The sequence below is a fragment of the Cygnus atratus genome, chromosome 1, assembly GCF_013377495.2.
Source record: "Cygnus atratus isolate AKBS03 ecotype Queensland, Australia chromosome 1, CAtr_DNAZoo_HiC_assembly, whole genome shotgun sequence".
Classification (NCBI taxonomy): Eukaryota; Metazoa; Chordata; class Aves; order Anseriformes; family Anatidae; genus Cygnus; species Cygnus atratus.
Window position 1 is genome coordinate 103,694,664 of NC_066362.1, and position 23,920 is coordinate 103,718,583.

General features: G+C 38.5%; 1 protein-coding gene across 1 annotated transcript; it reads left to right on the forward strand.

The window, feature by feature from the left end:
* The first annotated feature begins 4,088 nt into the window (after positions 1–4,088).
* On the forward strand, positions 4,089–23,086 carry NDUFA9 (NADH:ubiquinone oxidoreductase subunit A9). Its single transcript, XM_035545891.2, has 11 exons — positions 4,089–4,216; positions 8,085–8,255; positions 9,045–9,142; positions 9,334–9,425; positions 12,425–12,566; positions 13,596–13,698; positions 14,233–14,300; positions 14,442–14,518; positions 18,522–18,617; positions 20,606–20,672; positions 22,814–23,086. Exons 1-11 carry the CDS (start codon positions 4,159–4,161, stop codon positions 22,982–22,984), a joined length of 1,143 nt encoding a protein of 380 aa, XP_035401784.1. The 5' UTR covers positions 4,089–4,158; the 3' UTR covers positions 22,985–23,086.
* Positions 23,087–23,920: the final 834 nt, after the last annotated feature.

Genomic DNA, 23,920 nt, shown 5'->3' on the forward strand with positions numbered 1-23,920 from the left:
TCTTTCTTGCCTCCAAGAATATAACAATTTATTTTACAGGGTTTTCTGCTCTGTAACCAGACTGTATTACCAGATATTGGTGAATATCATAATAAAAATACAAGAAAGGAATGGATATGAAAGAAAATAATTGTTGACAGTATGTAGTAGATTATGGATAGATTATTGCCCAGAGAAGTTGTGGATGCCCCATCCCTGGAGGTATTCAATACCGAGTTGGATGAGGCCCTGGGCAACCTGACAGCAGGGGGTTGGAACTAGAGGGTCTTTAAGGGCCCTTAAAACCTAAGCCATTCTATGAGTCTGTGATTCTATGAACTGACGATGCCCACCACTATGATGGTGAGCATACTATAGAGACCCTTATTAAGACCCTTATTAAGAATCAGGTTTCTATTGTGATTCAGCTCTATACTGCAAGTGTAATTTCTACTTGTATCGTCGTTTAAGTACATGGCTGTATCATTCTGCTAAATGAAAACCCCATGTAACTTCATATAACTTCAGCTAAGTAAATCTGATATTAAGCATGAAAACCTACACATGTGGAATATCTAAAAGCAACTAACTAGAGACTATTGGACTCAGGCACTGTGTCAAATGCACTGAGGGGGGTCCAGGCCAGTGCAAGTTTCAGCTATCCACTAGCTTACATCCCAGTTCTAGTGGAAGGACTGCAGACTAAAAGATGCTCACTGTTTTCCCTGGGGTTATCACTGGAGCAAAGGAGCCGCAGATTCACATCCATGGTGCAGGCATCCCATAATCCCTCTTCACCTTGCACCCAGCTCCAGGAGATGTGGTTGCTGTGTGCCCTCACCTTCCTCTTCCCCTTTCTGTCTCAGAGGCCCAACATCTAGATCTAACATCAGTTTCAACTGAGGCTGAACTTAATATGCTCTATCTTTCAATTTATCTAAGAGCAGGCCTTTATGTCAACGCTAAAATATTTTGTTTATCTGTATCTTAATGTGAGATGGTCACATTTTTTCTCTTAGTTATTTATTGTTGTATATTATGAGAAAAATGACTTGTAGGGAGCCTGGAGTAACTTAGGCTACCACTCTTCCACGGATAAAGGAAGCAATGGCAATATCTCACTACTAAGAAACAATTTAAAAGAAAAAAAAAATCAAATCATTATAAAAGTTATAATTCCATATAAACAGAGGATGCTGTAGGATTGGGATATTAACCTCAAAAAATATGCTATCTACAGGAAATAAAATCAACAAATAACAACAATATAAATACTTTGTTCTAACATAGTGCTTTTCATTAGTCTATTTCTAAGTGTTTCCTTAATTAGGTAGCATTATTAGACTTAATGGATGAGAAAGCTGAGATATGAGAATGTGACACCACTTCCATATGTCACAGAGCAGAGCAGCAGCAAGACTGGGAGCACACCCTAGGTCTCCAGAGTGCTAACCCTGCACTGGTTCCACTGGCAATGCTGTGATCCCCTTCTGCCATCTACAGTATATAGTCTAGCTTCCTCTCAGTCAAATTTATGTGCAGCATCACAGGAAACAACCTATTACACAAAGATCTCAACAGCATGTGTATGTTTACTTGCATACAGAAATGTAATGACATTTCTGACATTCACTCTGATGTATGGAGTGCAAGAGAAGTTAACACCTTGGGGAAATTACGTAATATTTTACAAATCAAACACTTTCCAAGGGAGTTAACAAATGAAACAGATGGAACATTGCGTTAAATAGACACAACATAGCGCTTAGCAGAGGTACCTCCACACTCCTCCTGCTTGCCTACCCATGGCACCTACACACCTCAGCAGAGAAACCCATCAGAAAGGGAAGGAGGAATTCTCAGGGGAAGGAAACTGTTCCTCACACACCTTTCAAAAAAGCCAGATTAGGGACAAGGGAGGCTTAGGGCGAGGGAAAGCCTCAGAAGTGAATGGTCTAGAACTATTTCAAAGAGGTTTCTTAAACAGCTGAAACATCTAAATGAATTCAAAGGATAGTGAAATTAGAAAGTAAAAGGGGTGTCCAGACAATAACTCATGGTCTTATTTATCCCTCACATGCATTGAATAATCTGCAGTTTGCCTCACTCTGAGCTGGCCTACAGAAAAATTTTGTCTATGTTACATTCTAAGATTCACATAGTCAACAACTGTAAAGAAAATCAATTTGACTTTCCTACATCAGCTGCATCAGTGTGTTTGTTGGTCCCAGAGAGCATTCAAAGGATAGTTTTATAGCTAAGGTGTTGGGTTGTTTCCACCAGACAGGCACTTTGGTCTCCCTTTTACCTTGCTCCAGCCAGAAGGCAAAGTGATATTAGTATTTCCCTAACAGCAGTAAGGCCACAAGGAGATCGAGGGTGCAGGTTTGTATAAAAACTATGGTACACTATTTACACCTGCCAGCCCTTAAAGTCAGCACTTGCAGCTAGCCTGCCTTTTGGTGATGTGGGAGAGCTGAGAGACACCAGACACTCAGTAGGGGACTCTGAATAAATCCTCACATATTTTAGGCGATCAGTAGCCCTGAGGCTACTTTTAGATGTTTGGCTCTAACCTCCCTGGGATTCAAATACAATAAGATAGTCCTTAATCAGCAATATGATGTTCCACATATTTTTTATTAAATCAAATTCAGCTCTCTGTAAATTGCACATTTAACCTAGTTAACTTGTAATTGGAGATGTAACAAGTAGGATGTGTCCATTACCTTAGTGCTTTTTTTTTTTTTTTTTTTTTTTATGATTACATCATTGTAACACATGAGCATCTCTGCTCAACCGGCACATCTTATCCCTACAATAGCACTGCTAAGATAGGAAAATGTTCCTTCAAAAATGGAGAGTAGAAACCACAGAGCTCTGGTTCATCTCATCTCTCCTAACATCAGAGCCAAAGGCAGTAGTAAGTCTGGAGTGGAAGACATCTCCTGATTTGTACTCCATTGCCTTAGCTTTAATTCATCCTTCTCTTTCTAGTCCTATCTTTGAATTTGTTATAAAATTACTTTCTGTGGAAGCAATTTATGTCACTGTACAAAACAAGTAGGGGTCAAGTCTCCATAGCAAGAGGCTCTGAGTTATGTCAAGAACAACATGCCTGGGTGACATGCAGAAAGTAAGTTCCCACTGCTTTCCATGGGCAGCCACTGCATTTGCAGATTGACAGTAGGCTTTTCTGTACCACAGCACTACAAACGAGATTTCCCAAAGGAGAAGAGGCAGGCTGGGCCACTCAGAAAAGCTGTGGTGAGACTGTCATGCATGATGAAGGGGAAGAGGGCATAGTTTGGGGATAGGAGGCTGTCGGGACCTGCACTTTAATTCCCTGGTACCAGCAAAAGATGCGCGCATTCAGTTTGGTGTGCACCTGGCTACCTGCTACACGTAAAAGTGCACTGTGGCTGAGAACTGGAGATGGCCAGTGTGTGCAGAGCATCCAGGTTTTTGCCCCAAAGCCCCAGTCACTTGCTACGCCCCATCTCTGGCAGAACTGCTACTTTGGGTTTGTGTCAGTATTTTGGAATCTGCATCAAATCGCCAGAAATAATCTCCACTCTTCCTTTTACTTTGTTGATGTTTTAAAACCACTTTAGTGAGTAGGAGCAGCAGTTACAGCCGTGTAAGCCAGTTTACAAAGTAACAGCCATTTGTATTCCATGCAGACTAAAAAGCAATGGGAGTTCATGGGAAAAACGAGGCTACAATAGGTCAGGTGGCAGATTTAGAGTGCCCTGCGTGTGACTACGATGCAAGATTCACAACAGCACTTGCTTAGGGGGAAAATATTTCAGTGCAACGCTGAGGTGAGAGGAGGGGCTGGGAACTGTAGGGTGGTTTGACTGTAATCATGTCATAGCTTAATCCCCACTGAAGGCTAATATAAGGAGGCCAGGTAACTGAAGGTGTAAGTAATTGTTACTGAGAATGTTTTCAACCGGCCAGCTCAGCGGCGACCGAAGTTCCTGTGGTTTAGCTGTTGCTTTGGCTCATTTCCCCCCGCTACGGGCACTCAGACCCACCACCATGACAGACCGTGCGCATGCTCACAGGGCGCCGCGCCCGCGCAGCCATCCCACCCCCCCACCCCCTTCCCAATACGAGGCGCTTGGCCCTGCCCGCCCGCCGTCGGCCGCGGGGGGTTGTGGGCTGAGCAGCAAGATGGCGGCGGCGGCGCTGTGCCCTCGGTCGCCCCGCGGCCTGTGGCTGCCAAGGGCAGGTGAGTATGGCCGGGCTGCCGGCACTCCTGCTCCCTGCCCGGCCCGGCCCGGCCCGGCCCGGGGGCCGGCTGCCGGCTCCTTCCTCCGCCTGCTGGGGGTGTCTGAACGCTGCGCCGCCGCCCTGCTCCTCCTGCGGCCCTCGCTTGAGGGAGCGGGGCGGCGTCGGGCAGCACCTGGCGTTCGTGGCACAAACGGGGGGGGTTTCGGCCCCCACCCCCCTTTTTGTCTTCTTGCTGGGGCTGCCAGCACCTCAGCAGGTGAAATGCTGCTCTGAAAGCTAATAGTGTGGGTTCTGTTTATGTTTTGTTAGGTAACTCTGTGTCACCTAACAATCGCAGGTGCCCGGGTTATATTTAACACTTAGATGGGGGCCTTTGGCACCGAAATGGAACCGATTTAGTGACATGGATTCACCGTGTGCTCCTCTGTTGTGAAAAGCGGGAGGTGGCAATTCAGTGGGTGGTAGAGGTGCGGAAGGAGTTTAACATGCTTTTAATTGCAGCGGCGGGGCTTCTCAAGAGAAATATGGTTGTGGTTTACTGTTGATATTTATTTAATTCAAAACAGTACTCAAACTGCTTCAGATAAAGATTGTAAAAACGAGCTTCCAGTGCCAAATGGATTTTGCTTAGTGAAGAAGATGGCATCCTGCCCATCTAGGGAAAGAACTCTTTGTCAAGTCTGGGTTACACATGAGCATAGGACAAAAAGCTTTAAGTAATGCTGCTTAGTCTGGAAATATTAACATGGGTTATGAAAGCTGTATGGGTCTCTTAAGTTATGTTGTCCTCAGTTACTAGGGGTTGCATTTTGGCAGGGCTGCACACCATACAGAAGGTCCCTTACTGGTTGTGAATCTAGTGTGAGGGTCTCCCTAGTTTGCTTTGTTTGAGTCTCATGGATATCCTTAAAACTTTTTTTTGGTAATGTAGTAGTAACTGGGCATGTGGCCATAGATGGTGATACATTGTGATGGATCTTGAATAATTATGGAACAGAAAAAGGTGTACGCTGGTAAAGAGTTTATAGTGTAAGGCAAGTACCAACGGGTGTGTGTATAGAAGTGGGAGAATACAAGACAATAAGGGGATATTATTTACAAATGTGACAGTGGTAGTATCACGAAGAGCCTGTCATCAAGTGTTTTTGCAGAAATAACAGCAAAGAACCCATGAAAATGTTGGAAGGCACATGCAGAAATTTTTCATGTTATCTTTCTTTTCCTTTTTATTTAGGTAGAACAGTAGATTAGAATCCTGTTGGGTTTACATTTTATGTTTTAAGGACTGAAATGTTCCTAGTGAACCATAACAGAGTGTTGGTTAATAATGTAAATAGGATATTCTGTTCTTTTTTTTTTCTCCTCAAACCTTTGGAAAGAGGAGTGTATGTGAACAGAGTATTGAGAAGGACAAGTTGGTCATCAAGCTGTCTATTTTACCATCTCAGCGTGCTATGCAGCTCTTTGGAATTAAAGGAATGTGGTTTTGAAGAACCCAATCATTTTTTCTATAGGTTTGCTTTTCCTAAAAGTAAGTATTTAAAAAAAAAGGTTATTAGAACACTACAAGAATGAAGGCAGCATGTTTATCCAACTGTCTGCCCCAGTATTATCCTTTATACTTGCACTTGTACTGGGCTTAGCTGATCTCCACTTTCCAGCCACTTGTTACATTACATACAGGCTTTATTCTGTACAGAGTATTCAATACACACTCCTGTTTACATATACAGATTTACTTTGTTGTTGTTTAAAAGAAATTAAAAAAATTAAAAGCCCTCTCCCCACGTATTTTTGAGCATAAAAATGTGGGTAAATTTTTAGGCTGAGAGTTCAGTTGTTGCTGTTATCATTGAAAAAAACAGAATAACTGCATAACATAACACTCTTAAAAATTAGTGACACAGTATTTTATACAGCTTTTCTTAATGTACCAAGGAACCTATATAGGCTGCATATTTGTGTATTCTGTGCCAGATAGCATAGTAATGACAGCTTGGTAATTTGTTTATGATATGCTCTATTGGAAATTCACTGAAATAACTGCCTTCACCTTCGCTGTACTTCTCCAGAAGTGAACAGAGACTTTAGAGGACAGTGTTGAACTAACTGTATAGTAGAAAAAGTAGAGAGTGAAGATGAGTGGAGAATATGGCAGTGATGAATTGGTATGTTTCTTAGAATTCAATCTGAGGTATTGCAAAGTTTAATATGAACCTACTGCATCACATTAAAAACTTGAAATGCAGTAGCATATCTGCTACTTTGAGCCAGGTACCATGCTGTTTAAGCGTTCCTGAGATTGGGCCTTTTTTGCATAGGAGAGTTGCTTTTGAAAAGTCATAAACTTGAAGTTTATGTAGGTAACACGTTATTTTGTCCTGTTTCTATTGGCCAGTTGGAGTACAGTTTATAAGCACGTTAGATTAATTTGATAAGTCCAAATGAATGTTTGTGCTTTATTTAATAAAGCGTGTGTCAAACTGCCTTTCAGGACAAAGTTGGAGATGTGGCATCTTTATTTTTTTTCCAGTTTGTACAGTATGAAGAGAGGAAGGATAGACAAACTTTTGGGAACAGGTCTTGCTGGATTTTTTGCAGGTCTTGAGCACTGAAGTCTTGCTGGATTTTCTGGTTTGAATGTTATCATCTGACCTAATAAAATATAATTCACCTGCAAGCATACCTCATAGTTTTTATCTTCTTAACATTGTGGCTATGGCATCAGTGCCACTGTCTCAACTGGCAGTACCTAACTATATCTGATTAAAATCAGCTCCTTCAGTGTACAAGTGGGATTTCTTAAAATCTCCTAATCATCTGATTCTGGTATCAAATACTAGTCTTCCTGTTTTCACTGTAGTTCTTTTTGCCTAGTTTTGTGTGGGGAAGATGAAACTTGTCTACCCATAAAATGCTTGTGGTCATGATTTATTAGAAGTTGGAAGGTCAGTTATTGTTTTTCTTCTGTTTTTTTCACTGACAGCTGCTACAGTCTGCTCTTGTTAACAGCAGGATGTCTGTGGTGTTCTTATACTCTACATTTCATCTGTTTCTTTCTTTTTATGAGCAGGGCCATGTAGTAGCACCACACACTTCCAATTTCAAAAATTTCTTGAGTAGATTCCTTGTTCCTTTTGCCTAACCTGTGCTCTCCAAACTTCCTCTTCGAGGTATCTTGTCAATTTATATCAATATTCTACAGATCTGCTGTTTCTGTGGTTTCAACTCTTTGTACCTCGTTGAGGAAAGGAACAGCTCTGAGTCAATATCCTGTGCATCATGGAGCTGGCTCTTTGCATCTCTTCATTTCCCTGCACTCTAGAGCTCTGTTACAGGAGGACTGCTGCCTCCTCCAACATTTGAGTCTGCTGTATTTAGACTGAGGTAAAAAGTCTGGTTTAAGCACATCTAGAATGAGCTTGATGTCTCTGTCTCACAGATCTCAGGTCTAGGAGCAGGATGTGGATGTACTCAGAAGGGACCTGCCTGTAGCAAGTAGTTTTTATGTGCTTAACCTCTGTGTCTCACGTCATACATCAAATACTAGTGCTAGCCAGTTAAGGTTTACTTGCTGTTTAGGAACCGATAGCCTTAGTCTGCTCCTTCTGTGTCTTAGTTTGGACTTCAATTTTTACCCACACCTCCCTCATGCTCCTTGTCCTCTGACCTATCCAGATGTCTCTGAAATATCCTGGCATGGAAAACCTTTCTAACAGGGAAGGAGGAAGAAAAACAACCAAAAACTAAAAACCTAAAGAAACTAAACAAAATAGGTCTGTAACAAGAAAAAGTATTTTTAACCGTGGTTTGACACTGATAAATTTTAGCTTGTATCACATGCTCTCTCCCATTTTGTATTGCAGGCCCTGGGATTTCTGCCTTAGCTGCAGCTCCATCTGTGTTGCAGCAGCACCGCCACGTTCATCATGCAGTGATCCCTCATGGAAGAAGTGGACGATCCTCTGTTAGTGGCATTGTGGCCACTGTCTTTGGGGCTACAGGTTTCCTAGGACGCTATGTTGTCAATCGTTTAGGTAATGTTCTCCAGGAATACTAATTAAAAGTTTAAGTGCTTAACCAAGCTCTGTTTTTTCATTAGGTTACAGATTAATCTGGCAGTCTTTAGCATTTTGGATCTTAAAAATGCAGCAGTGCAAAAGTGTTTTGCATCATTTCTTCATAGTATTTGGTTTAGTAAAGTGCCAAGATGCAGCAATTAGTGAAAACAGTTTTAATCTAGAAAATATAGAAGCATTTGAAGATTGTTATAATCGTTAAGACCAGTCATTCTCATTCACATGATGTTTTTCCAGTCTGTAGAATACAGCTCTGAGAAGACGTACAGCATGTATTTGATTCTTCTGATTTTGGCATTGTTAGCACATCATAGTAAATAGCTTGCAGAAGTTTGATTGGAGTTCTTTAGAGTTGTCCTTTTGATTTTGAGTTTTAGAAAATAACTCTTGCGCTTCGTTTTTCCTTCTCTCCATCCACCTTCTAAAAATGCAAATATCCTTAGATGTGACACATTTTTACGTATTGTACTGCGTTTATAGTATGCACTGTTTTTTGTTTTCTGTCTTACTAGATTATTAGTTCACTCAAGTATTCAAGTATCTACCTGCTTAAGAATCAAAATGATGTTTTAAGTTCAATAACTTGTTTCTTTGCTACTTTCAGCTTTGCAGATAATATTTGAGATAGTTATGTGTCTGTGTTGTTCTTTAATGCCAGGGACAAAGAAAAAAAATCTGTACGTTCAGAAGTTCATCTACTTAGGTATGTAGTAGTTTAAAATAAATGAAATTTTTTTGAATGCTTAGGTCGCATTGGATCTCAAGTAATCATACCCTATCGCTGTGATCAGTATGACCTCATGTATCTGCGACCAATGGGTGACCTGGGACAACTTCTCTTCTTAGTAAGTCTTTTACTTTGGCTTCAGATCAAATATAATACCATTGCTATACAAGGAAGTCTGTTAATCATTCTCAAAGTCAGAACTCCTGCTATTGTTTAGCCTGTAAATGGAAATGATGTGAAAGAGCTTTCTTTGATTATGCCTTTTTACACATTATCTCATCTTTTTCCCATTTGATGCTCTGGTTACAGGAGTGGGACTGTAAGGACAAAGACTCTATCCGAAGAGCCGTGGAACACAGCAATGTGGTCATTAATCTTGTTGGAAAAGAATGGGAAACAAAGTAAATTTTTTTCCCCCTATATGCATAGATTTGCAACAGGTATTGGATATTGCAGCCACTTTTTACAGCACACGTACAGTATGCAGTGACGCGTTATTTTTGCATTCTATGAAAAGGCAAAACTGAAATCCTGCACATAAACGTTCTTCCACTTTAAATGTTTAATGTTTTAAAACGTGGTTATGATCTGCTCTTGAGAAGTAAATTATTTCTGTAATTTTCTAGTGTACAGTTCTTGTTCTGTTTGAGAGTTAAATTTACTGCTTTTGTACACCTTACTGATGTTTGGTGGGTCCCTTTTCTGTATCTTGTGGAGGCTTTCCAGTTTCTGTGGACTCATTTACTTTGTTAAAGAAGTGGGCTTTCATCCTGCCACTTTGTGGTAATAGTGGATTGTAGCCTACTATAATAAGCTATGATCAAGGTTTTTCTATTCTCTGGTAAATGTTAATGAACAGGAATAGCTATGGAGAATCCCTATTACGATTAATAACAATTCTTTGACAGTTTGGTACAGATGCTTTTAGCTATGTAAGCATTTTTGGTAATAATTTTTTAAGTAGCTCCTTTTTGAAATCCATTTTAAAAAAAATCTCACATACTTGAGGTTAAAAATGCACATAATAGCCTGTTTCTGTGTTTTGGTGGTGGTGGTTTTTTTTTGTATGTGTGCAATTTTCCAACTTTATTTAAAGCCTACTGCAGAATTGCCAGACAAAAACTCATTAACTGTGTGGTTTGCCTTTTTACATAATCTTGCTATCATGGCAGACAGAATCAAATGTAGATCTTGGTTTCACCTATACTTAAAAGCCTAATGCTTCTGTTGCACTATTTTTGGTTAATAGTCACTTGTTGGTGTTGCCCTAAGTTCTACAATTACTTTTCCTAAAATAGTGTGTCTCTTGGCAAGCACCTATTTCAGCTGTTTCTTGTCTGGTCAAGTATTATGCATAACTTCTGGGAGACTCTTTGATTTAGCATTCAAACTCTTAGAGGTGCTTTTTTTTCTTTTTTTTTCCTGATAGTCACTTAGCTCCTTATCCCACTCTTGGAGTCTATAACATGGTTTAGTTGGGGAAAAACATCTAAACTAAACTCTGTGCATCTGACAAGGTTTTTGGTTCTTTTTCTGTCTTCTTCAGACTTTGGGGTATAGGTAAAAGCATACAAAAACAACCTGTCGAGACTGTTACGTGTTGTTACTAAGCTATGAACATGAAAGTTGAAACTCTTATTGCTGTTAGAACAGAAACAATTTCTTCATAATGTGTACATTATGAATATAATATGTTCAGTTGGCCAAAGGACAATGTAATCTCCATTTATCATTCAGATGTGTTCTTTCTCCCTTAACATTTCTGGACTCATATAAAAAGTATGATTTGTGTAAGGGAGAGTTCCTTTTTTGTGAAAGTAAGCGAAACAACAACAAATAGTTTCATTCTAGTTTAAAAAAAACAATCGAAACCAAATAAAAGAATCTTGTCGCTCTGGTCAGTTTCAGCAGTGTCAAAAGCAGAGGAGTCTTAGTACACCCTAAAGACTTCTCAGTGTTCCAAAATTTGCTACTGTGTTGCTCAGAAGTCCTTAGGTGTTTTTTATCTAGTATGTTGATATCAATGGTGGTGCTGGAACCCAGTGATGAAATTCTGTGGCCTGTTAAACATGAGGTCACACTAACCATTGTGATCATCCCAAAGTCTGTGAGAAACATAAGCAGGAAAAAAAAGATTAAGATTAGAAGTGCAGATTGGGGTGGGAAGGGAGGAGGGAGAAGTAAAGCCTGCCATTAAATACTTTTCTCCTTGCCTTGTATTAGTATACAGTATGATCTGTGTATACTATGTTGTTTGAAAACTCCATAGTTACAGGAGGGATGTTGGTCATTCTTGTGCGTTTCTAAAATCTATTTTTGTGAGTAGAACAGGAGTAATGGTTCCCAGGATCAGATTAGCTATTGAAGGGTCAAAAATAACTTTTTATTTTTAAGGCTTTCTTTAGACTCCAGTGGGATCTGAAGAGCTGTGAGAGTAGATAAGGATAGAGGGAGAGGCATTTGGGAGATGCATTCTGAGTAACAAAAGTGTATGTTACTCAGAATCAAATAGAAAAGATGGAGTGGGGTGCTTACAACGACAATATAAAGACGTGAGAAGCCAGTTCTCTTTCTTGCAGTCTTGGAATAATTGGAAGGAATTTTGGGATTGTTGCCAGGCTATAGTGTCAGTTCTGCTTGGAGACTGAGCTTCTGTATTGTTCTTGATCAGATGCCAAACTAGATTACAGCTGAACCCCGCTAACTTAGGCCCCTTGAATGCTATGAAGTGAGTAGAGCATTTTTTTTTCTTTCTGCGCGCTTCCTCTTGAAGTCCCCTTACAGCTGCTATGGAATAGTTGTAACTGTTCAGTCAATGTAAAATTTTCCATTTGCATAAGCACCCGTGAGTTCTTTGGTCTGTTTTTGCCCACTTTTCCAATGCCTAGCATCTGTCCTAACTTAGGCTACTCAGAATTTTTGTGTTCCTTTTTAATGTAATTGAGCGCACCAAATCAAGTCAGATTTTGAACAGGTGTTGTAAAAAGACAGTTTTGCTCAGATTTTGAAACGCAGCACTTTTCTTTTTCAAACAAAACACTTTTTTTTCAAACAAAAAAAAAAATCCCCAAACCTGTTTTGTCTTGGGAAGGGTTTTCTACTTGTCACAGATGAGTGGGCAAGAGAATTTTTCATACTGATTTGATCTTACCAGGTGAAGAAGGCAGTATTATTGCTGTAATTGAAGCTCACTGTTGCATTTCACTTGTTCTTATTATGAAAAGAATATCTCACAAACTTAAACTTTCTAATGAGATAGATTTTTGATGATAGATGATGATGATGATAATGATGATAGATTTTTGAAATATATTCAAGTAATATGTAATGATTGCTATTGGTTGGTAGGCAACCACTATTGGTCACTCTTAAATTAAAATTTGTTTTTGGCTTGTTTTAGAAACTTCAGTTTTGAAGATGAATTTGTAAATATTCCCAAAAGTATTGCCCAAATAACTAGGGAAGCTGGCGTGGAAACACTCGTTCATATCTCTCACCTGAATGCTAGCATGAAGAGTCCTTCCAAATACCTGAGGAATAAAGTAAGTCTAGAATAATTTTGAATATATTTGCAGAAAGCCTACTTTTTGTCTCTTTTTTTTCCAACTGAGTCTGTTTGAAGGAAATCACTCCTCTATGGAATTTTGTCTTCATCTGAGGAATTTTTATGTTACTGTGCTTATTGGGGCTAGAAATCCTCCTAAGTTTTTCATGTACGTTGAAGGGAAATAGATCTTGTGTTCCTGAAAACTACTTCTCTCTTCTGTCTTTGGGTATCTTTGCATCTACAATTATTGTTGTTAGGAAGGAGTTTGGTGGTGGTTTGGGATCTGATATCATGCTTTACATCTAAGGCTGACCTAGCAAATGCAAGTAAGTAGATTATGCCAAAATGAATTCTGCAAAAACAAAAAATCAGAATTACAGACCCTTGTACCAGAACAGATAATAATTCTACTACTACTACTACAAAAAAACTGTTTTTGGTATCCTTTTGTTTTGTCCTGCCTACTGGACTCTGTTGCCTTGCTTATAATAGATTTTTTTTTAAACACAGTTAAAATTTGGTAGCTCTGTGTGTAATGAGTCTATAGGATATAGATAGGCCTTATTGTATTCACCAGTCCCATGTCGAAAACAGCTGCTTCTGAAGTTTTTTCACTATACTTAAGCAATTCTTGGAGTGTTTTAATAATACAGTAGGGGTTATTTAAGCGTTATTTTGTTCTTTTTTGTTTTCAATCTCTACTTCTCTATCTTATGTCAGAATACTTAGATTAGGTTTCTTTTTTTTTGAAATTCATCACTTTTAATGTGCATTCCTTCACTAATGAGACTGTTGTATCTCAAGTGGAATAAGTTATCTACATTTTTATGGGACTTTTGGGACAGTCTTTGAGAGCTTAACTTAGCATCTCAAAAATCAAATGGCTCAGATACAAATAATTTTGTACTGCTGCTGCTAAGTTCTTGAGTGCTATAGTCAGGATGCCCTAAGTTCTGAAAAGGTATTATCTTTTGGTCTATCTGGAATGGATCTAATTCATATGATCACTTTAATTGAATGACAGGCTGTTGGAGAGAAAGCAGTGAGGGAAGAATTTCCAGATGCTATAATTATGAAGCCTGCTGAGATGTTTGGGAGGGAGGACCGATTTCTCAACCATTATGCGAGTATGTATTCTTGAAATAATAAAACCATGTCCGGTATGTATACATATTTGTAGAGAACAGAGGGAAAATGCATTTTACTTTTGAGAAGTGGAGAGTCGATTTTTTTTAATCAGAAATGTACTGTATTTTACTTTACTGAAGATGCGTAACAGAAGAAGAATAATTTTTCATCTTGTGGTGAAATGGTAGATCCTGAATTCTTCCTCAATCTAATTAGACTTCACTGTTTGATTTTATATGCTAATACTTTCTTTATTTAGATTGTTCTGACAATCTAGACAGCAGAGAGTAGAAGCTATTTCTGGCTTGCAAAATTGAGGTATCTCTGAACCACTTTAGGTGAACAGCAAGCATAGCCTTCCCATGGTTGCTGATAAGAAAATTGAATGTGGGTGGTAATTATTTCCAATTTTTTAATCAGTTTTTTTTTCAGAAGAGATCCACACTCAGTGTTACGCAACATGTATTGGTTATTTGCCTGCTGAAAGGATTCACAGATTTTATTCTCAAGTTATGTTTGTTTCTCTCCATCAGACATGCGCTGGTTTGGTGGTGTGCCTCTTATTTCAATGGGCAAAAAAACAGCAAAGCAACCAGTGTATGTAAGTTTTCCTAAAAGCAAGACAATCCCAAATCCTGCGTCTTTTTTTATTTTCCTTTCTCCCCATAAATCACTCTTGAAGAAGAGAGCGTGCGTGCATTCATGTTTTCTGTTTATAATTATCTGTTATTGCTTCTCACAGGTGGTTGATGTAGCAAAGGCAATTATTAATGCAATTAAGGATCCTGATGCTAAAGGAAAAACATACGCATTGGCTGGGTAGGTTACTTTTCTGATTCTAATTATCTGAAGTACTTCTTTTTGGTGTCATTTTTTGGCATGCTGCACAGTACATTTAATTTCTCCATCCATGCACACAGTTTGAGCTGCAATAAATTCCACCTCCTTTTTGGGAGGAAAAATGACTCAAGCTGTTGTTGTGAGTACTCTGAAAATCCTAGTGTGGGCCCCATTGCATTTAATGTAATGTATGTGCACACAAAAAAAATAACCCAGTCTTTTTAAAATACACCAGACAAAACAGCTTTAGAGAAAATGCTGCTAAAACTATGTGGAAATCACCTTGAATAAGAATGGATAAAGCCAGTGGATCCCTTGGAATATTTATTTACAAAAGCTCCAAGTCAGAATAGGTCATTAGCAATAAGGAAAGATGACCTGCTAAATGCCAAGGTAATGGGTCCATGTTTCAGTATGTGGCACTGAAATCAGTTACACGGTTATTCCTGAAAATGTACTGGATTTTGCAGAAGGCATATCTGAGACTTTATTGTTCTTTCCATATTCATTTTGTGATGCTGTTACAAGAATAACAATCTCTGTAGAGCAGAGAATAATAGTAGAATAGTAGAATAATAATCTCTGTAGAGCAGAGATTATTACTGGTTTATCTTTCACTCTTGTGATGTAACTGAGCTATTGAGGAAGATGCTGTTCTAGTAGCCAGGTTAGGTGTGCAGTATGGTGATGTTCTTGAAAAGGCAGCAGCTTTTTTTTTTTTTTAATCAGGCTGAAGAACTTCTGTTTAAAAACTAGCAAAATAATTTTTACCTTCACCCCTGTCTCAGCAGAAGTAACTACTCCAACGGCAGGAGAAACTGAGAACTGCATACTAAATAGAACAATATTTGCAACCAAATGCAAAGGCAGTTGGCTAAACTTTGTATTGCTGCAGTTTCAAAGTCTCATTTTTTGGCAATTTGGAGAAGGCCAGGAGTTCAACACCTAGGTTTCAGAGGCAGGAATTCAACCAAGGATGCCAGGCTGTTGCTGCAAGGAATACAGAGTTTCAGGCACCTAACAATGACTGAAAAGCTTTTGAATAAGTGATAGTCTAAACTGAAGACTCAAGTCAGTGTTGGAAAACCAAAGGAACTCTGCCACATAACCCTTGACTAAAGCTGTGTGAAGCACTTTTTCTTCCTTTTTTTTTTTTTAAAGGGAGTTAACAGTTTGAGTTTAAAATATTAATTTTGTAAAAGAATGCTTTTCCCTCACCTACTATATGGTGGGATAGAGTTTCAACTATGGCAACTGGTGGTAGCATTGCTACTTCTGAACAGCTGAAGATTTTGTATGTTTTTTCTCTGTTCTGTTCTTCTCTGATGTCTTTTGGTTTTGCTTCATCCATTTATTCAATCTTCTGTCTTGGATGCTAACAGCTTGCTGTCTGCTGGTTTTGTGGTTGGTGTAATGACACTTGTATGTAACTTTTTTTTCTTGGTAAAGTTGCATTGTTAATGTTTGGTAATTTATAAAGGAACAAAAGTATTGGTCTTTGTTTTCACATTTTATTATATAGAGCTACCTTACATATATCTGTGGATTTTAACTGTCAAGATTGAAGTAAATTTGTCTTATTTTACTAGCTTTGGATAGGTATTAGGATGTTTAAGTATAAAGGCAAAAAACTTGGTGTCTGGTACTCCTTCTGTGTAACTTCATAAATCCAGATCTTTATCAGGCTATATAATTTAGCCACCTGGATGAAGTCAACAAGGAGTTCGGAGTGTTGAATTCATTTGAATTCTCCCAAATATGCTGACCTACCTTTAAAGTATATCCATTAGATTGTTTTGCCCTAATTTGCCTTTACAAAATATAGTAGTAGTAATTTAGCATTTTTCTCTTTTCTAACATCTAACAATAAATTTTGTTTGCTTATTTGCATTTCTGTTCTCTCCAAAGAACATTGCAGGCTATTGAGCCTGAGCTATTGAAGGCTCAGTTTCCATTCATACAACCTCAAACATTGATATCTTTGAGATATTTGGTTTATCAAAGTGAAATTGATGTTTTTTTGTATCATAGCCAAGGGTTTCTGGAGTTTTACGTAGTCTTACTCTTATTACTTACTCTTCATTTATGTGGGATTTTAGATTCCAGCAGTAATTCATTGTCAGATGAAAAGCTACAGAGTCTTAGTTTTAGGATGATTCTACCTGTGAAGGAGTCAGTCTCAAGATAGTTGTCATTTCACTGAGGTCTCTGCCTTATCTGAAAAATACAACAAAACATTAGGAGACTCACACTTTGGTTTGTTCATTGTTTCTTTGAATCATGATCTGCAGCATATGATTTTGAAGGCTGAAACACAAAATGACACATCAGAGCTTAGTAGTGTGCTCTAGTGTGTAGTCGCGAAGATTTTTCAAAATGTTTTAGAATACCAGCAAGTTGCTGTGAAAGCCAAGATAGATAATTGTTTCAGTCCAAGACATCTAGAAAAATGGAGTATTTAAATGCCAAGGTGAAGTCTGAACAAGAAAAGAATAGGAACTCCCAGTGGTACGTTTCTCTTAAACGGCTGCAGGTGTACAAGAGCCTGACTGCTTCCATCCCTCCATTTTGAGAGGGTGAATGCATTCTTTTGGGGAATTTACCTTGGTTTCTTCCTCTTGCTCTCGAAGAGAACAGCATGTTCTTAGTCTCTCAAAGGCAAGTGAATTAGTTTCCTTGCAACCATTTGCTACCGAAGAAACCTTTATTAATTTTAGTATTTGCTTTCTAGCTTTTTGGCTTTCTTGTATTACAAAGTGTTACCTGGGCTTCTACAGATTCAGTCCTATCCCAGTGCTTAGTGTATTGTAATCAGAGTTTGAGTCTTTGGAGGAGGTGCATTAAGAGCGTGATTTAGAAGCACACTGAATACATTTTATTCAGTATGATTGTGGTGGGCTAGCCTAGTCCTGCAACCAGATACCTGTACACCTGGCCACTTACTCTTCCTCCTGCTCAACAGGACAAGAGGAGAAAATAAAATGAAAAACCTTGTGGGTTGAGATAAAGACAGGGAGACAGCTTACCCAGTTACTGTCATAAGCAAAACAGATTTTACTTGGGGAAAATTAATTTATTGCCAATTAAAATAGATTTTGGCATTGTGAAATAAAGACAAAAACAAAAGAAACCACACCACCTCTCCCCATCTACCCTTTTCCCTGGCTCAGCTTCACTCCTGACTCTTCTATTGCATCTCCCTGAGTGGTGCAGAGGGTTGAGGAATGTCATATGGGGTCAGTCCGTAGCAGCTCCTTTCTGCCATTCCTTCATCTTCATATTTTTCTCCTCCTTCATGATGGTCTTCCCCATGGGCTGTAGAAGAATCTCTGCTCCAGTGCTTAGAGCCGCCACCACCTCTGGCGTTGGCGTTCTCTCTGCTGTTTCAGACACACTTCTTCCCTTCACTGCTCAAACTTGTGTTTGTGCTTGGGACTGCCCTTACCCAGGTGCAGGACTTTGTTCCTTGTTGAATCTCTTGAGGTTCACACAGGCCCATCTCTCAAGTCTGTCAAGGTCCCTCTTTAATATGTTTTCATAGAGGCACCACCAGCTTGGCTGATGGGCTTATCTGTGACCGACAGTGGGTCTGTCGGTCAGAGATGAGTGTCTGGGCATGGGGCAACGCCTGAACTCTTTCCACAGAGGCCACTTCAGCATCCCCCCTGCTGCCAACACCTTGGTAGGGACACCCAAAACTATGATAAAACAATTTTGTAATTCGTGATGTGTACTGTTACCATCACTAACATCTGATTATATGTTTTTCTAACTTAATCCGCTTATTTCAAACAGTATAGAATTTTAATAACCAAAATTTTTTCACTTCTTGTGAGGCAACTTGACAAACCTGACAAATAATTTACGCTGAAGAATATAGGCCCTTGGTAGGCTTGGTGTGTGTGTCTTTCTAATTTTTCTCTTACTGCAAACGTTTAAGTACACCTAATTTAACTATAATGTTTATTGCTTTTTCTTTCAGACCTAATCGCTACCTTCTTCATGACCTGGTAGAATATGCATATGCAGTTTCCTTTCGAACCTTTTTTCCATATCCGCTTCCACGTCCTTTGTATCAGTAAGTGGAACCCTTCCTTCACTAAGAACTTTTCAAGCAGCATAGAAGTGTAAATAACTATTGCGTTGGTCATTTACTGTTAGTACTGTTAATTGCTATTTAATGTTGTAGGATTGTAGAAACTGGCTTTCCCCAAGTACACATTTGTTAATTTTGAGTCTTCTGCTCAGGCGCAGGCCTGCCCTTGATAAACTACTGAATAAAAAGTGGAGTTGTAGTAAACTTAACTACTTATTCCAGAGTTATTGAATGGCCTTGCTTTTTTTGAGCCAAGAATTACTAAAAGGTCCAAAGTGGAGACACTCAGTAGCAAATTGAACGAACTTTTAGTAGTACCACAGGGAAAAAACTGTGTATGCTGCTGACCAAAGGCCCTGACAGATGTTCTGTGCAGCAGCTACTGTCAGCTCTCCTTCCAGTCTGTTGAGCACTGCCACACTGGAAATAGAGTTGAGATATGGGTGTCTATGGGTATTGACTTGACTTTCTAGTTCAGCCCTGGGTATTCATTTCAACTAGTGATGGAGGTAAGTTTGTGTTGAGTTGTTGGCCTGGTAATTTAAGCAATGCATTTGAGCACGCTTTTTTTTTTTTTTTTTTTGCAATATGAGGAAAGTAGCATCTTTTAGAAGATAGTAATAAATAGGAAAATAGTAAAAAAAAAAAAAAAAAAAAGCTGTAGCATCACTTCAGTTGACTACAGTGGATGAGTTGTAAAGGTTCTGCTTGCATGCACTGAACAACCTGTGTAGCTGTATGTTTTGTCCCTGTAGAGCACTCAGGAGAGAAGCTGATCTACAGAATCATAACTACAGAGTAATAGTGCATGAAAAAGTTTAGGTATAATTAATGTATAATTGGGCATCCTTTTGAAGAGCTACCTGAAACAGGAAATTTCATTTCAGAATATAGTCCTCTGCTTGGTAGATATGTCAGTGTTTGGGTGCTGATCCTCCTCCATTCTAGTGCAATACAAGCTAAATAGCTAAAAAGAAGTGACCAGTCTAGAACCCTTTTATCAATCTACTAATGAACTATTAGGTTCATGTAGCAGATGATGAATAATTCTAGAACAACATCTGCAACTGTTACATCTGTTTCTGAATTGGCTGTAGAGTCCTCTAGTTAACACGGCTTAGATGACATAGAGAAGCTTGTTAAAAAGTAACTGCATGGGTGTGTATTATTCTTATTAGCTCATATTAGCTGCAGTCCATGTTATATATTTTTCTTTATGGGCTAAACTAAGTGGTATTTCATATTTTTGAGAAAAGAGCATGTCTGTAAGGCAGATAAGCCTAGTTCTGTTTGTGTAGTAACTTTATACTGTCCTAGTCTGCCACCTGAGTGTTTCAGTAAGAGGTTCTACCTTGGAATACCGTTGCTCCTGAATCACCGAGCAAGAACTGTAGTATTATTTTTTTCTCTGCCAGATTCATTTGCTTTCAAGGGAAATTTGATTTCTGGAAACTGCAAATACACTAATACTCATCCTTTTTATAGATGTAGATTGTTCCAGATTCCATCATCTTGTTTATATGGCTGTTAAATCATTTAGTTGTCAGCAAGCATGTTTTCCCATGGAGGCATTGAATCAAACTTTGTGACTAATTGGATTACTGCCTAAGCTATTAGAGAAAAGAGTTTGGAGGAAAGGCAGGGGAAGGACTGAACCCTCTGGTGTGTAGCGAATTAGATGTGTTTACTTTCTCCACCTACTAACAGCACTCAGTTTTACTTCTAGATATCTACTCTTCCATCCCTTTATGAAGTAGAAAAGTAGGAGGTTGAATAATTCAGTAGTAAACAGTTAAAGTTACCAGAAACACAGCTAAGAAATTGTTTGCTGGCATGTTCATTGCGTTAATGATTTTGTAGCTTTGCATAAGCAGCACACACTATAAAGTGTGTAATACTCATCCTAGTTCTTGTTTTTTTTCTGTGTATCTGCATAATGACTATAATTTTGCAACACTTTCTGATTACAGTTTAGTTGCAAGATTCTTTGAGATCAGTCCATTTGAACCATGGTTAACGCGAGACAAAGTAGACCGGGTAAGTGAAGGACAACTTTCAAATTTTTCTTGGGGAAGGTTTGTATTTGTAACTTCCACTTGTAGTTCTACGTTCAAGGAGTGCTGAAATGTGTGTACGTCATGTGGTAAAGTATTTCAGTCAGTTCACTAGCTAGAGTTTGATTATGAAGAATTAACTTCAGACTTTGAACGGTGTACAACAATTTAACACTTGTAGTCTTACAAAGGCTAGTAAGAGATATAGAGAGACTAACTGGATTTTTTTAAAGGTATCAGGATGTAGTTTTTCTGCTAATATTGGTGGAGGAAGAATAGTTAACATTTTTCTTTAAATAGGTTTAAGAAAGTGGTCGAAACAATTGGCAAAGGGTTATATAATTAGTAGTAGTAACATGGTAATGTAGTGACAGGTGAGTGCCCAACATTCATATGTGTTAAGTGATCAGGGCTGCATGCATTACCTCCCCTCTTCTTTGCCCAGCAAACGCTATTAAAAATTAGGTAACTAGTGAGTTTATGTTCCTATAGCTGCATTAAAATCACTTATACCACCCAGACAGTGTCATTTTTTAAAACCTCAAGTTGAACTACACTGAATACAGACAAAATTCTTGCTTAATATTTGAATGCATTTCTAGCGGAGGTGTTGAAACTTTGTGTTCATTCTTAAGTTGTCAGAGTATTAAAATTCCTAATTCTCAGAGTATGTGAATGGAGGTTGGACAAAAAGCTTGACAGTAGCCTATTATGACCTGATAGTACACTGTCTCTAAAATTCTGGGACAACCAAGAATCTGGGAGAGCTAGGTCTTATCCTTAGAGCTGCTTATTGAATAGCTGTCAGGAATTAACTTTCCTGTTTGCATTTCTCTGTCTGTAAAATAAACAGTAATTTTCTATTCCTGATGGAAATTAGTTGTGAAAAAACGTGGACAATATATATAATAGAGGAATTAAGTTTATTCATGGTATAGATAAGAGCTTTTTTCCGCTTTCCAAACCACTAACACATTCTCCATGTTAGAGGGAGTTGGCACTGTAGTTCTATTGACCATATTGACCCAGGAGGTGGACATACTACCTCATGAAAACTTTAATTCTAGCTGCCTTCATAGTTCATAGTTAGATTTTTGTGAAATAAGCCTGTACCAGTTGACTAAAAATACTGCAATTCAGCTGTAGTATGGGTAGTATAAAAGTTTCTCTGTCTCTCCTGTGTCTGATTGTTCCCCTCTTTTCCAGCTTTTCATCTGTAAGCAATCTGTACACAAAATTAGATGATTGACTTAGACCTTTTAAGAAATAGCACTGTAAGAGAAATCCCACTTTTCTAAGGTACAGGTCATTTGTGTTGAAAGTAAGTTAATAGAATTAAATAATTGTCCTATATAGGACCCTGTTCTAACCATAAGCAGAGAAAAGCAGATACTAAAGACAATAATTCAACATGCGTTTTCTTGACAAAGCAGGATGTATACTTGCAGTTCAAATATACCTTTACATACAAGTTTAGCCTAATTTCATGGCTTCAGTCTTACTGGTATGCAGACGTGATGGAGAGAGAATGAAAAACGTTTCTGCATATCTCAGTTATTTATTCCTGAATCTAAATCTGAAGTCTGAAGGATTTGTTTTTGTTTTTTTTTTGCCAGCGGTGCAGAGCATCTGTACCTCCTAGCTAAGTACAGTGGGTACTTAATACATTGTATGATTAGGCCATAGTTTTGTAGGGCCATGTTGAGTCTTTTCATCCCCCCGAGAGAAAAATTGTGCCAAAATTACAGTTGGTGAGCAGGGACTGACACATAGGTGGCTGAGTCCACGTTTCTTTAAATAGTTCTTCAGATCTACTACAAAATGTGGGAATGTATTGTAATGAAGTCTTCTTTCTTAGGGGAAATAGCCTTTTATCAACAGCTTCAAAACTGCAGTTGAATCTCTGAAGAGCTGTCATGTGTAGAAAATTGTTTTGAGACATATTAAAATGTTTCTAGTACTAGAGATTTATGCTAGTATGTGTTTCGGAAAGAAAAAAGGTAACCTCAGGCGTGAATACACAATACTTCTCTTTTGCATGTTAAAAATTGCATTGGGTGTTAATGCTGTTCATTCTGTTAATTCCCCCTCTTTTTTTTTTTCCCTTTTCCTTTCTTCTTAAAGTTTCACATAACAGACATGACGTTTCCTGACCTTCCTGGTTTGGAAGACCTGGGTATTCAACCAACACCTCTAGAACAAAAAGCAATTGAAGTTCTGCGCCGTCACCGCAGATACCGCTGGTTGGATGCTGAGCTGGAGGAGGCAAAACCTGCAAAGACGTACAACATGTAAACAGTTGCTTAGGTGGTTACTTAACACTTCCTAAACTGTCTTTGTATGACCTAATTTGTTTGGAGAACTGTGTACATACCGAGTAAAATATGTTAATCATAAGCTGTATTTTGCCAGTGTTTTCTTTTTAATTATGGAAGACTGTAACAATTCTTCTCTTTAAAAGGTCATGATAGCAAATTTGTGTATTGTTCCTTAGTTGGTGAGCATTGAAGTATTTTAGCTGGGATAAGTTGAAATTGGTGGGGAAATTGAGTGGGATTGAGAACGGGAATAAAACAAGTGACAGAGCACCTTGTATTTTCACCTCAAAGCTTGCTTCCTACTATTTGCCTTTGTTGGATGTGACAATAGGAGAGAAGGAACTGGGACAAATAATCACGGTGTCAGAGGTAGAAGCCTAATGGTGGAGGAGAAATTTGAAGTGGAGATTGGGACTGAATAGGTTACAAAAAAGAAGAGTAGGAAGAAGGATGGACAAATTGAAAAGAACAAAAAGGTCAAGGTTAGGAAAAGCATTAAAAAAGTCTCTTAACTCATGATGATTGCTGGACCCAAAGATCAGAATCTTGGTGTTTGTGTTGTTGCTGAAGTACTGTGAAACTCCTGGACAAAGTGTTTCTTTAATTTCAACAGCTGCTGCATTTTGCTCTTCCACAGAAACCTACTGCTGCTAATGTTTATGTTGTTAGGAAGAGTTAGATTCTTGTAATAATAAGATTTACTGATTCTGCCTACCACGTATTTGATTTGGCTGTCATGCATAGTTTACTTTTCTTTTGATAACGTAAATTCATTCACTTGAAAATAAACCTGCCAATTCAAACATTCAAAAGATAGACAAACTGGAAATGCATCTTGTTAATAATTTGATCCTTATATTATTTTTATTTACTTGAGTAAATCCTTTTTTTCCGTAAGACCCTAGCTTTAAAT

What these genes read in the sequence shown, in the direction of transcription:
- NDUFA9 (XM_035545891.2), top strand. Translation starts at nt 4,159, where the DNA reads ATGGCGGCGGCGGCGCTGTGCCCTCGGTCGCCCCGCGGCCTGTGGCTG. An exon ending in CCTGTGGCTGCCAAGGGCAG is followed by an intron (nt 4,217 to 8,084) that starts GTGAGTATGGCC and finishes TTTGTATTGCAG; the next exon opens with GCCCTGGGATTTCTGCCTTA. An exon ending in CAGCAAAGCAACCAGTGTAT is followed by an intron (nt 14,301 to 14,441) that starts GTAAGTTTTCCT and finishes TGCTTCTCACAG; the next exon opens with GTGGTTGATGTAGCAAAGGC.